This window comes from Galeopterus variegatus, unplaced genomic scaffold (genome assembly GCF_000696425.1).
Source record: "Galeopterus variegatus unplaced genomic scaffold, G_variegatus-3.0.2 Scaffold4776, whole genome shotgun sequence".
Classification (NCBI taxonomy): domain Eukaryota; kingdom Metazoa; phylum Chordata; class Mammalia; order Dermoptera; family Cynocephalidae; genus Galeopterus; species Galeopterus variegatus.
Genome location: NW_007730887.1, coordinates 154,674 through 169,897, shown reverse-complemented (window position 1 = coordinate 169,897; position 15,224 = coordinate 154,674). Strand labels below are relative to the sequence as shown.

Sequence of the window (15,224 nt, the reverse complement as noted above, 5' to 3'; positions counted from 1 at the left end):
GAAGTATGTTTCCCCAACTTTATTGTTCTTTGTCAGGATTGTTTTGATTAGTCTTAGTCCCTCCAATGTCCATAGGAAATTTAGGATCCGTTTGGCCTTGAACAGTTTGATTATTATCTATCCAGCTGAGAATCCCTTTCAGATTATCTCACTTGAAATGTATTGAACTTCTTGGTCATGTAGATTAAGGTTTTCATCAGATTTGTAAAGGTTTTGGCCATTATCTATTCAAATGTTCTTTCTGCCTCTTTCTTTCTCTCCTGTCTTTCTGGAACTCCCACCATATACATGTTGGTACACTCGACATCGTCCAACAGTTTGTGAATCTCTATTGATATTTCTTCCTTTTTTTTTGTTTGTTTCTCAGACTGTATAATCTCCATTGAGCTATATTTAAGTTCATTAATTCTTTCTTCTGCTAACTTAGATCTGCTGTTGATCCCCTCTAGTGAAATTTTCTTTTCAGTTATTGTATTTTTCATCTCTGGAATTTCCATTTAGTTATTTCTTATATTCTCTTTATTGATATTCTGTATTTGATACATATTAGTCTCATAGCTTTCTTTAGTTCTTTAGACATTGTTTACTTAAGTTCTTTAAGTATATTTAAAATAGCTGTTTTCAAATCTTTGCCTACTAAGTCCAATGTCTGGGCTTCATCAGGGACAGTTTCTATTGATTTCTTTTTTCCTGTGGGTAGATTATACTTCCTTTGTCTTTGAGTCTCATAATTTCTTATTGAAAGCCAGACATTTTAAATAATGTGGCAACTCTGAAACTTATTTTTCTCTTTTACCCCAGAGTTTTCTGCTGTTGTGTTGTTCCTGCTGTTCATTCAGTAACTTTCCTGAACTAATTTTCTAAAGTCTGTATTCCCTGTTGTGTGTTGACACTCAAGTCTCTACTCACTCAGTTTTATGATCAGATAATGGTTGCAGAGATTTCCTAAATGCCTTGAGTCTTTTCACCTTTGCCGAGGGGTTCTGTGTGTTAGTTGAGGAATTTTTCAACATTCTAGCACTTTACATCTCTGTCTTAGTCATCATTTTCTGTTTACACAGAGTCTCAGGTCTCAATAGATACATTTCAGATCTTTCCTGGGCATGTGCCCAGCTCTGCACACGCACATGATTTTACCTTATTTTTTTAGATTTTTAGAATAAATATTTTAAAGCTATGCTACTCAAAGCCTCTTGGAACTTACCATTCTTCAGCTTTTTCTCTTAAGGACATTGGGCAATCTCTTGTCTGCCACATTTTCATCCCTCCCCCTGGAATCTGCAATTTTCAACAATTGCTGTTGATCATTTTTGAAAAAGCCCACAGGGAAAATAGCTGTTACCACTGAGGAAGCTCTGAGCCAGGTTAAATAAAGACAAGCCCTGAAAGTGGGAGTCTTCGTGGAGCTGCTAGGAAGCTCTAATAATGATAACTTCTGTGAACAGGGGGAGCTTTGAAGAGCTCCACATCCCTTCTTTCCCCTGCAGTGGCTGCTAGACTGCTACTGTGGTCTTCACAGCCACTGTGACTGCAAGTCTTCTGTTTTCAAAGTACCGGAGAGCTAAGGAGAGAAGGGTGAGAATAGGACCACTCAAAATGCCTCAAAGCTCACTGTTTTTACCAAGATCCTGCCATTTTTCTTAAATAAGCACTCCTCAGATTACTACAAGCCTCTGGTTAATTTCAAGAACTTTGAAGAAGTTGATTTTGATAATTTTTGTCAAGGTCCTCATTGCTGTAATGGAGAATGGATATTCAGAGGTGTTTACCCTGACTTTCTGGAAGAGCTTTCTTTGTGGCTACTTTTTATAATTTGTTTTTCATCTTCCTATTAAACTTTCAATGGTCTCTTAAGCTAGTGTAAGACTGTCTCTTTGCAGCAACTCCTTTCTTCAACTATAATTTTCCACTTTTAATCTGCAAATCAAAAAACCAAACCTGTTAGAATTATAGTTAACACATGCCAAAATTTACCATTAACAAATGCCATAGAGACTTTTTGATATATTTGGTCTGCACAAATTTTAAAATGGTGTCAGGCTGTCTTCTACATCAGAGGTCAAAAAATTATGGCCTGCATGCCAAATCTACCCCATCATTTGTATTTGCATGGCTAGCAATGGCAAAGCAATGTGTTTAATTTGCAATGAAATTATAGCCGTGCCAAAATAATACAATATACATTGGAGTTATCAATGAGCTATTTATCACAATATTCACAACTCACAGTGAAGTAATGATTAGAAAAATTAGGAAATTTAAAAAAACTATCTCATTACAGCATGATCTCCAACCAAAGTTTGTTTCTGAGTGGCTCATTTGATAGCCAAGCAAGGAAAGCCTTTTAGTGTTGGAAAATAAATTAAATTGTGTTTGATTGCAGCAGCCAAAGAAATGTGTTCAGACAAAATAAAATTGCTTACTACTATTAACCTTTCAGCAAAAACAATTGCTGGAGGAAGAGCTGGAGACAATGGGAGTAATATCAATAGCTAATTTAAAAATAAAGCCAATAATGTTGAGTAGTTTCCCTTAGGTCTTATTGAGTCAACAGACAGTACTGATATCACTCAGCTTGTGCTTATTTAAGGAGTCAGTGCTGAGTTTGCAATGACTAAAGAATTAGCCTCTGTGAATCGTCTGTATGGCATGACTACCTGTGAAAATGTATTCAAAGATGTTGAGAAAACATTAATTCAGCAAAATCTGAAGTGGACGCTGCTGAGATGTATTACAAGTGATATAAAAATACATGTAGAAGAGAAATATCCCTAGTTAAACAAATTTACAAAGCTTGTAAAATGTAAGGTGCATAAAAACAATGGTTATTCATTGTGTTACTCATCAGGAGACAATTGTGTGGAAGTATTTAAATGCATCCTGAGTTATTCAACCAGCAGTGTCAATAGTGAGCTTCGTTTGCTCTAAAGTACCTTTTCACTGTTCTGTAAATTTTTGTAAGAAATGGAAGCTGCATGTGTTGACTTTCCCTACTGCATACCAGTTTAAGAGTTTAGCAGTAGTTGTTTTATTTTATTTTATTTATTTTTGAGCTCTGGGCCAATACTGGAATGCTTCTAAATGAGAGAAACTGAACTTCACTGTTTTTGAACAGTAACTGGCTTCAAAACTTATTATTCACTACAGGTTTATCATTTTTCTTAATACATTAAACTTAAAATTGAAAGCCAAAACAGAGCTTATGTGTGAAACTTATTCTATGATAAAGTAATTGCAATGACCATCATCAATCTCTGAATCACAAGTAATGTCATGCTTCTCTATACACTTCCCATGCTGTCAAAAGTTAAAACAAAAAGTGAGATCACTATTTCCATGTAAATTTTAAGAGGATACATTTTTTTGATCTTAGTTCTAGCACTGTCTTTTAGGACCTTGATGCAAGTGCAAAGGAAATTTTTATATTTCAAACGTTTAACTAACTGTGAATTGAAGATCTTGCACCTAAACCATTGCAAGTGATTAATCTGCAATATAAAGACATGCTAAAAGACAAATATCAAGAGAAGACTCTAATACAATCTACAAAAGAGATGAATATGCTCAATTAGAACCATATGCTCATGGGACATTATCAGTATTTGACAGTACCCATCTGTGTGAAAAGACATTTTTAAAGACGAAATATGTTAAGTCTGATTACAGGTCAGCATTAACATATGAACATTTGCAATTGATTTTGATAATAAAGGACACTAACTGTGAATGCCAACTAGGCAAAATCCCTTAAAAATTATTTTCTTTTTATTAGTAGACCTGTATTTTTTTAAATGTACTAAACTATTGTTATTGTGATATTTTGAATATCATCAATGAAAATTTGTGAAAATTTATTTTCTCTTATTATATAAGTACCTATGTTATATCAGTTTATCCTTCTGGCCTACAAGCCTTAAAATAGTTACTATCTGGTCCTTCACGTGCAAAAAAAATTGTTGGTCCTGTGACCTTGTTCATAGTTAAGTACGCCAGTATTATATCAAATGTCTGAAAATAATAGGCAAAAGTTAACTTTTAGATAATTTTGCAAAGACAGTAATTCTCATAGGAAAGTTTTAGTAAAAGTTTTGTGCTTAGATAAAAGGTTTTTGGAGAGCTGAGGAAAGCAGGGGTGAATAAGAAATACCCACAGAAGGAACAATTGACATAGATTAGAAAATCTCAGTTTTCTACTGAAACCAAAATATAAGGTAGAAGATAAAGGAATCGAAGAGCAGAAGATGATTATGAAGAAACCTGAAATTTGGTGTAGTTACTGTTGGACTTCTGCCCGAGAATCCTGAATGAAAGAGGATCAGTTTCTCCAAGGTGGTGAAATGGAAGAGGATGGGAGAAGACTTCACAGAATATGCTGTTTCTTTACTTTCACAGAGTGATGGGAGCTCAGACATAACTGATCACCTATTTCCATGAAGATTTTGGCATAAAAAAAAGAGATAATAGCAAAGCATTTTACTTGCAAAATAATCAAAAAACTAATCACCAGGAAGGCACACTTTTCATGCAATTTATATATGTGTTAAGATAGTTCTAGGCAGATGCTAATTTATTCTAGTCTATGGAAGCCAGAACTGCTTACCTGAAAACCTTGATAATGAAGTTTTAGATCTTCTATTTGGTCCACAAGTTCAGTAAAGTGGCAGATGCATGTACTTCTGCCTGTTGGATGCCTAGTGGTGGACCATGGGGTGACTTTGTCCCTTTGTGAGACAACAGCAAGACGGATCCAAGTCAAAACTCACTCATCAGCATGCAGAATGGCTCCATGGTACAGACATTAAGGTTAGACACAAGAAGAAATTTTATTGCCAAATGTTGTGGGTGTGTGTTTAGTGATGATTTTTAACTTAGAGGAAAGTTCCCACAAAGTTTACAGAATCATTCTCTCCCTCTCTCCCCCGCCAAAAAAGAAAATGACTGTAACTAACTAAACAACATTGGGAAGAAAATAAATGGCTTCCAAAAGCTTCCTCTGGAGCTTTAGGATAAAAGGTGGGACATCTAGATGGTCTTTGGATGCAGCAGGCCTCAGCTTCAAGGAATTCAGATATGAAAGTCATCTATGGAGTCACCCATTAAAAAACCAAGGACTTAATGAGCTTCAGAAATATAAATTTCAAACTATAGGATGAATATCCTGTTTTTCACCCCCTTTTGTTTCCACGCATCTTCAATCTAAAGAGCTAAAACATAGGAAATATCTAAGTAAGGAGGCCCCTGCCTTACTAAGGTTACTTCGCCCTGGCACTCTTACCCCCCACTAAAAAACACCACCTCTTCCCTTTCATCCCTAATCACAACCCACCTTTAATCACATCTCCTTGTTAAAGCACACTAACCATGACCTTTTCCCTCCCACCAGAAACCCCTAATTCTAGCTTTTCATCTTTAATCAAGGCATGCCACTTTTCAAAAATAGCCATCGTGTAACACATGGAGGGCCCCGTGTCATGAGTGATCCCAAATGGCCTCCATCTCCATTTTCTCATTGCGTCTCGACAGAGCACTGGTGCTAAGTAAAATGTAACACTCAGGGTAACTCTATTCAACAGGCTTCCTTCTAGGGATGGCTTCCAGATGTGAGGAAATGTTAAAAGTCTGTGGCCCTCAACATATCGTTAGGTCCCTCCAGTGTTTCCAAAAGTCCATAATCACCAGCACACTGCTGTCTCCATTTCAACATTTGGCCACAGACACTCCAGAGAAATTAAATCATGTGGATAAGAAGATTTCACAAATAACTTCCTATTTCCATGGTATTCAAGTACCCGGAATTAATTTAATTTCCTCTGCAGAGTTGGTACCTTTCAATTTGATACCCACCCATCCGCCCCCCACAAGCACATGTGCTCACTCACACCAGCGACATTTTCACGGATGCCGTGGTTTCCATTCCTCATTTCTTTGGGGGAACATTATTGCTAGTAATTTTCCAGGCCAAGCCTCTCACCCACTGCATAAGGAAAGCATTTGTATGATGCTAATCTCCAACTTGAGCTCAATCTCATAAAACCTAAAGGAGCATCTCAGCACGGTGGAAAGTAGAGCAGTTTTCCGATACTTTGTGTATCTCCACACCCCACCACAAACGTAAAAGAAAAGAAAAGCCTTTGCCTGAAATTTGCACTTGCCTCAGTAGTGTATTTTAGGATTCGAAGTATCAGAGTAACTGACTTCATTGTCAGCTCCTGGTACACTGAACAAAGAAAACTGTATCCCAAAACTACGGATGGAAAATATTTTTCATTTAGATCAACCTGTATGTTTACTATGTCATTTGATATTTATAAAGTGTTGGGAAAGAGCATCTAAAAATACAGCCTTATGCTAGAAAGATTGGCTGAGGAAATTGTTCCCAGGAGATAGGAGACTTGCCCTGAGCCCTGGGCTATCCTGTCGAGGGCACAGACTCTGGCCTTTGTTAAAGGCACCTGCTGCTCTGGGTCATGTCTCATTTGTCCTCACATTGTAGGAAATCCCAAGTGCAATATCTATAATATATAAAAGGGATTTAAATGAAGGTCCATCTGGGGAATGGGTGAGGAAGAGGAAAATTATCTTTTTATGTTTCTCCTTGAACTTCTGTCTGGTAACAATTTAAGTTCTGAGACGCCTGCACTCATGTATTCACAGAAAAAGCTCTGAAGAAAAGCTGTCAGTTTTTACTCTTCAGAAGTGAACGGGGAGATGCCCAACCGTGAGCACAGACGTGGGCTTACCTAATAGAAATACCATCTTATTCTTGGCTTCGCCTGGCTGAGGCCACTCTGACCTCGGGTCTAACTTCTAAGCAAGAGGGTAGAAAAAAATGTCTTTTGTGGAGATTTCAAACTGCAAACATTGAAAACAGAGGCCATGGATTTGATAGAACCCACCTGTAAAGCAGCATTTAAAGGCAGACAGAACATTCTATTTATGGCTGATTTGATTTACCTTAGAACACAGTTTACATTCTCCTATGTTGAATGAAATCAGATTTTACTAAGTACAATGATATCCTGAATTTTTATACATCTCCTTTTTAAAATACCATTTACAGATTATTTTTATCGTACCTCCAATCTTTACTATTAAAGTTTATAATTCCACAATGACTTCATGAAAGGAATCATATGCAAGGAGGGACCAGGAGCAGAGGGAAGTGGAAAAAATACAACCCACGGGAACCTTGTCCTAAAACATTCAAGCTCATGGCCACCTAGCTGTCCTCTCTCTCATTAACCGTCAGCAGAACTCGCTTCTAAACATGGAGATGTGGAAAGTTTGCTGGCTGCAGTGTGGAAGACTTTCTGGGCACCGTGCTTGAAGTGTTTTACTCCTTCTTCCTCCCTCTGTCTCCGTTCCTGGGAGATTTTCAAATCAGCAGGGAGAAGTATCCCCATTTTGGCAATGGAGTGGCCAGTTTTAGCCCTTAAAGTCTCATTTCCTGGAAATCCTTGGTCCTAAGCAAACCGGAATGATCAGTCACTCTTAGCTCGCAGACAGGGGTTTCTTATTTCCTTCTTCCCAAATGGTTTCCTAAGGTTTTCCAGATAACAACCAAGAGGGCTTGGTTCTTTGAAGGTAACCAGGCTGCGGCCAACATATGTCTTGCTCCACGAGATCTTATGGTCGGTTTTCTCCCATTTTATCCAGCAATGGGGTATCAGCACGAAGAACAGTTCAAGCTGCACAGAAGGCACAGAGCCTGGTGCAAGCTTACCACGCCTCGTGGAAAAGCAAGTGATCACAGAGGCCTTTTTGACAGGGAAGAAGGACTGCACCTTCCACCCTCCTGAGATTCTTCCCCAGGTGCTTGGTCCTGAAAGTTCCTTGAAGGTCACAAGAGCCTTTTTCAGCTTACTCATACACAGGTTCCCAGGGAAGTGAACTGTACAAAATTATATTCATTTTTTTTAACCTTGATTTTCCCTCCAAGGTAAAAATAATGCCTTGTAATGAATAAATGGCAACCAGATGAAACCCAGAAAAATGAAGTCATAATGTGGCCGTAAAGATTAGGCTCATATTCTGATATTTCACAGTAGTGTGTGTGTAGGTATACAGGGATGTGCGTGTGTGTGTGTGTGTGTGTGTGTGTGTGTGTGTGTGTGTGTGTGTGTGAGAAAAGAGGGAAAAGAGAGAGGGAGGGACTGGGGAGCAAGATAGAGTGGGAAGTGAGCAGACAACCTGCCCTTACATTTCCAAATTTTAGGTAATTTTCCTTTTCCCACAACACAAAAAGTGGGAGTCAGATTGACAATAAATGAATATTTCTAGGTCAGGTACAAACTGAATAGGCTTACCACTATATACAAAGTCATTGAAGAGAAGGCAGGGGTTGCTTTCAAGATACAAAATGCTCAGCATCATCAAAGCCATCCTGGGACTGAGGATTTTACTTCATTTCTGGTGGAAACTTGACTATTACTTTCAAGAGACAGTTGCAATGGATTTTCCAATGATTGAACAAGGTCATTGAAACTCCCGGACACACAGATACATTTCTGTACCCCTTCCCTACACTCAACCAGGGGACTGGTCCTCCCTCCTGTGCTAAGACTGCATGAAACTTGTTGTTTTTGTATAATTCAAGACTTGAACAAAAAATACATTGCTCTGCACCAGGCCAGAAAACTCTCTCCTAAGAATTTACAGGCCATCTGTGGAGTTTTAAGGAGATTTCAAATGTAATGATCATAAGCCAGATTTCCTAACACAGCTGAAAATGAGGCCTGCCTAGAGAGAAAAGTAGCTGTAGGTGTTTTATGAACTTTCTAATTGATATTGTGAATAGTGAAAGATGTCATCCACTCGCAGATCCTCTTCAAGACTAACTTGAGTCAAGCCTGTAAGTTGGAGGAAATAATGATGACAGCTTTATATTCTTGGAAATCATGTTTCCCAACCTGGCACTGTGAGACCTAATCCACCTTCTTAGTAGAGCTTTTCCTACATAGTTTAATCTCTCTCATCGGGTGCCAACATTGGAAACCGAAGGCACACAGTCCGTCATTTATATTTTTCTTTAAGTGATGGAATTCATACAGCATAAGTTGCTTTGAACATGGGAGAATAAAAGTTCTATTCAGAACGGTTCCAGAAAGCAGAGAGGAAAGAGCCTTCCTGCCTTAGCTGGGATATGTTCATGCACATGCTCACAAGACACTGGCTTCATGCATATCAAAGCAGCCCAAAGAAAGGCAACGTCAGAAGAGAAACCTGGAGGCTTCATCCACATGCTGTTCCGCATGTCCACAAATGAACTAATTCAAAAGCTGTTCTCACCCAGCACACTTGACCTATCCGTTCCCAAAGGTGGATGCCAGAGACCTGACTCTGATGACATTTCAAGGTTCAGTGCTTCCTGGGTGCTCCCAGGCAGAAGTGCCACACTTCTGCTGGGGCAGTAAGCAGTTTGTCTTGTGATCATGGAGTCAGTGCCACCCCATTCCAAACATGTACTACTGAGGGCCATCCCTGATATGTCCCAGCATATTTCTTGCCAGCCTCTCCCAGACACAAAACGTCCTCACCCAAGAGGCTTCTACCTGTGATCAAGACGTGGCTTTTCTTTTTTGACCTGAATGGTGCCCCGTGGCTACCTTTTCCTCCAGTAGCATCAGCTGTATGTTCTATTTCCTGTTTCCAAGACTGTTAGTGCTGAGCATTCTCATAGATGATTTATTAGTCTCTTTAGTAAGGAACATTTCTGTAAGGATCCTGTCATCTGCAAAGCGTATAGCAGAAGGGAGCTTTAGTTAAGGCATGGTTATCTAAATTGCATTAGGTTTTGCTTTGGCAAGGACACCAGATGGATGCCTTTATGATGAAGTCGGTCTCCTCCAGCCTTTTCTTTTATGCAGGTCTCCAACAGGTGTTTCCTCTAAGGGATATCTGTTTTCCATAACATTGCAATGAAGAAAGATGTTGTCTATGACACTTACATACATAGATCATGCTTTTACTGTGATGGGAAAGTGCACAGTGATTGATATGCTGTTCTGAGCCAAGTTAAAAGGTGCTTGGGAAAAGATCATCTTCTATTTGCCAAAAGGGCATTTAATTACCAGATCAAGGACTCTTCATTCATCACGGGGGTGGGGAAGAACGTAAAAGCTGAAGAATGTGACAAAAGGAAAGTAGCAGCAGTGACTGTGCACTTGAGCGCTGAGGACAGAGAGCAGGAAGGCATCTCTCTGAAGGTAAGATAGCTATTTCCAAATTGTTTTCAGAGTGTCCAGAAAAGACATTCGCCGCCAACTTGGGTACGTTATGTAAACGTATGTTCTGAGAAATCTGAGGGACAGTGTCTAGGAAGCTACTCATGGATAGAAAGAGCGTTGTACGAATGAGTAACATAGCCAGTTCTCCAAATCCTGATACAAATCAGAACCAGACTAAGGTCTTAAGTGTGTTCCCTGGTGAGTCGCTTGAACAAGCTCGGCATAAAGCCATCATTATGGTCCTGTCTAGTGCCGTAAAGAGAGCCTGTGGGGCTCTTAGAATTTGGTGTTGGGGTTCATGACTTATGGATATTTAAGCCACCAAAACCATGTTAATTTGATGAATGATGTAACCCATTTCAGTCAAGCCGACCTTGAGGCTTACATTACAACGTCTCCTGGTTAGGTAAATGACAAGAATCCACTAAATCCACTGTCCGTAGGCTGGTCTGAAGTGCACGGGAGGCAAGGATTGCATCATGCCTCGGACAGTCTCTCTGCTTTTCCAGCGTCCCATCCCCCCACCCTGGCTTCTCTGCCTCACTGGTCCTCTCTCTGTCCCATCACTTTAGGTCTGAGGCTTCAACCTACATTTGAATATGTTCTTTTGTCTGAAAAATTACAACTTAAGGTAGCAATTTAGAAGCCAACCTGGTTTAGGAGAGCAAAATTGCTTGTCATTTTATGGGAGTCTGAGTCTTTGGGACAAGTGTTGAATAGCATGCTGTATTAATCCACAGGGGAAACCCCCAGCCCTTCAGCACAGAGAGCAGTCTGAGAGGATACGCAGTAAAATCTCCCAGGACAGTGCTGTCATCAGCTCCTGACCACCAGGGCTGAATCTGTGCTGTGACATAGTCCAGTGTGTCCCAAAAGGTGTTTCAGGGGCTAGGAACAGATACTTTTAAGTAGGTAAATAAGTGAATAAATAAGTAAATAAAATCAGTAAATAAATACTAAAAGCTTTTGTGGCCTGATAAGTTTGTGAAATGCACAATTTTTAAAGGATGTCTTTATTGCAAGACTTTTCAGAACGTTTCATATGTCAGAGCACAGTGTGATTCACAAAGAGGAGCCATTTTTCTCAAACTTTATTTGACTACGGGAAACATTTCCTCGGGATTTCTCCAGTTTCTCATATGCCGTGGAACACGGCTTTTGGAAAAGGTATTTGTGTTATGACAGGATGGACTTATGCTGCGGTAACAGCCGTGGAATGTCAGTGGCTTAGCACAGTGAAGGCTTATTGCTTGTTCATGTTACATGTTCGGCACAGGTCAAGCAGGCAGGGGCACTCTGCTCCACAGAACCACTTGTGTCCCCAGGCTGGTCATCTCCACAGCAGGTCAGGAGAGAGCCTGAAGAGTCACATGGGGCCCTGCACTCCCTGCACTGTCACTCTCACCTTTCACCAGGCAGAGCTAGTCACGTGGCCCGCCCACCTGTGCGTGTGCCCAGGAAGGAAAGAATGGGGTATTGTGAGCACTGGTAACCTCAGCTTCAGTATTATTCTCACATTGGCATTTACAATTTGTTAGCTGTTTACGATTTGAACACTTTATATTATTCATAAAATAAAGGGATATCCATGAAATAGTGGTCTTTAAAGTCTCTGGCAGAGACAGAAATGCCCACCAAATATTTTGATTACTTCCCATATCCCCCAACCCTCTTAAAGTCAGCAGGACCCATGCAACTAGCTCTGGCCAATGAGATATAAGCAGAAACAATGCGTGTCACTTTGGGCCAAGGCAGTTAGAAGCCAGAGCTCGACTGTCCGTTCCTCTCTCTTCTCCCACCTGATGACTGAAGAGGGCACATGGTTCGGGTGTTGTGGCTGTAAGACGGTAGAGCCTTTGCCACTCCACGGTTCTGAGTGGTTGTGTGGAGCACAGGCACATTTCATCTGAGTGACATAGTCAGTGTGGGTGTGAAATAGCCTGTGTTGTGTTAGCCCCCTGGGATTCCAAGGCTGTTTCTGCAGCCTAAGCCTAGATTCGTCTGATTTACACAGGTCCTTTCTAACCCTAAACCTTCTGTGATTTTAGAAGGGTTTCCTCTGTTCTCTGACAAGGAAATACTAGTATGCATTCCTTAGGATGTGAGTGGGATTTTTCAAAAAATCGTCTAACCCGTCCAGTGATCAAACACATTATGAAACAGGCATTGTGTCTAGTATCTAGCTGCAATGAGGTGTTGCCACATGGAGGTCTTGATTGAGATCAAGATCAGGGCAAAGTCTCGGCAAATGCAGGCCAGAGATGGGAGCTACAAAGAATGCAAAATGTGTTTAATAAATGAGTGTTTCAACAGAGCCCCATATGGAAAAAGACGTAAAAGGGGAGAGGGAGGGAAACAGACTAAGGAGAGAGATGTCACTCATGATTTAATCTCTCACGGCCTTTTCAATTCTATATTCAGGTGCCCAAAACATAACTTAGAATTTCTGCCAAACAACAGTAGCATTGTGATAGCAGTAAAATTAAAAGTAGAAATAACTAGCTTCAAGGAACATATAATCTAAGGTTGCACGAACGCCTGATGTTTTGGACCCGAGGTGCTCGGCGTGTCTTCTGCGACAGTGCAGCCCGGGCATTCAGCGCCCGGTGCCCATCAGACATGAACCTCCATTCTGGAGTCATTCTCCCTACGTTATTCTCACTCTGGGCTCTAGGCTCCAGTGAGTTTCACATCTTGGCTTTTTTACAGTGGAGCCCTGAGTGTTCTCAGACTAATTCTCTATTCTCACTATTTAGGGCCGTTCTACAGGATGGGGAGCAAGAGTCTGAACAGCTTGACAGCAGTGGCATGTTTCACTGGTGCAAAACCACCCCTTTGGACAAAGTGATCTTGGTAGGTGATATTGCACCAAACCTCAAATAAAATAACGCATCCCTTAGGGTAAATGATGTTCTTCACTGGGTATAAGCACCTGCCATTTTTCATTGTAAAGTGAATTTGGAAGAAAAAACACATATCTCTTCAGCCACATGAATGACACTCAGAGTAACACGTGTGGCATTTGACAAAGACTGAGTGGGTGATAATCTGGGATTGAAAATGAGTGTCAGTCTTCACCTACTTCCTCCCTCCTTTAGCAGTGCAGCTGACTCGGCTATTCAGAATGATGTTCTCCTGAAACTTTGCTATATTACTAGTAAATATAATTAATTTAAGTGCACTAAGGAAACCAAGTATTTTGCAAGAACTCTGCAGTCTTTCTTGTGTTTTAAAGTAAATAAGCATTTCCCTAATTTATAGGTTTTAAAATTTGCATTTTCTATAGTGATTTTTCTTGTAGCTGGCTATACTTACATTTAACACATTAGCCAAGAACGTGTGTCCTAAGTACTTCCTTCCCCCAGCCCCATACAACCTGGGTGAATGTACATATTACACCACATCCCTGTCTCTCCTCTCAAGGAGACTAACTCAGCTCACTGAAATGCCAGGAACTAAGATTTAAAAAGCCTTTTAGCATAATCCAGGCTCTGACACCTGCTTTCTGGTCCCCGTTTCTTCTCATATTCCAGAGTTTGGAAACTCAAGTATAATCTCAGTAATTTACCTTACAAGTAGAAGGTAGTAAATTTAATAAGAATAATTGCTTGCATGCTGTATCAATTCTATATAATTTTTATCTATGACTAATTGATAATTATATATATTATTTTCTTGCTTTTCTAGAGTAGCTTAGTTCATTTTTCTGTTACACACCCATGTGCACATACACGTGTGCACACACACACACACACACACTCATCTTTGTGGCTCAGTGCTAGCATCCTGACAGAATATGTTCCAATTTTTAGAAAACTACGCTCAATCACTTGATCAGAAACAAAAATTGTCAGAGCTGTCATATAAACTGGAAAACTCTTAGACTTGATGAAACTCACCAATTTAGCAATTACATCTTATTCTAAACTATGCAAAATAAACATCCATTGGGCAGGAAACCAAACATGTTTTCAGTGGGAGGCAAATCTTTAGAAAGGTTGAGATGTTGGTTACAGATTGAAGCATCAAAGAAACCAAGGAATGGCTATAGCAGACATTTTATTAGACCATATTTATTAAGCGCACAGACAGATTGCCGAGACAGAGATTTCCCTTGTGGTACTTGATGTAGAATATAGTTCAGAACACCAGCTGAGTCTTTTGTTAAGTTTAGAGATGCTAAGAGTTTGGAAACTTGTGTCCCTATGGGAGAAATGTCCAGATTGCAAAATTCAGGGAGCCTTTGAACTTGGTTTCATTGCAGAAGGGTCAAGTGGAAGTGCTCAATTTAAGTCACTTTGAAGAAATAGCACATCCTCCTCTTCCCCACCTCAAAGCCACCATCTTTCTTACTTGGGAGATGGTTTTGTGCCACGATTTTTTGGAGAAATTGCCTTTCTAGCTGTGCCCATTAATGTACTCTGCCATGTATCTTGTTTCTAATTGTTTAGAGCAATTTCTGGACTTCAGGCATGTTACATTAAATACCATTAGAGGCTTCATTATTCAAGTTAAAACTAATCGGATTAGCCATACACAATTATTTAATAGATTTGGTTAAGATTCATATCACTCTCTAGGAAGGCTCTTGAGAAAAGTAGCTGTATTTTCCCTCCCAGGGAGATCCCCCTTGGTAAAAGAGTATTTCCCAGTACATGCAAATTTGATAAACTCTAATTGTTGAGATGTCAGATGTTACTTATTTATCCTGTTAGATTTCGTCAATCCCTGTTTCATAGAAGCTTGTTATTTAGCCCAGCAATGGACTGGCATAAGGAAGAATAATACATCCATTTGAAATACTCCGAGACTTCCTGCATCTAGTCATGTAGAACATGCTCATGCTGAAATTTAAATACATTTAACTTACTCTCTACCAGCTTCCAAGTGTTGTCCTTTGAACATCTAGGAATTCAATAAGATTTGAATTTGGTTAATCATTATTGAACAGTTGTCAATGAGTCAAGCACTATACAGTATAGTACTTTTAATATATTA

The 15,224-nt window shown here is 39.7% G+C and overlaps 1 protein-coding gene across 1 annotated transcript in view; it reads left to right on the top strand.

The window, feature by feature from the left end:
* The first annotated feature begins 9,176 nt into the window (after window positions 1-9,176).
* Window positions 9,177-15,224, top strand: part of LOC103603752 (potassium channel subfamily U member 1-like) — a 39,065-nt gene continuing 33,017 nt past the window's right edge. Inside the window, exons 1-2 of the mRNA XM_008588328.1 lie at window positions 9,177-9,409; window positions 12,983-13,079. Of these exons, the coding sequence (XP_008586550.1) occupies window positions 9,177-9,409; window positions 12,983-13,079 (330 nt within the window). The remainder of the gene's footprint in view (window positions 9,410-12,982; window positions 13,080-15,224) is intronic.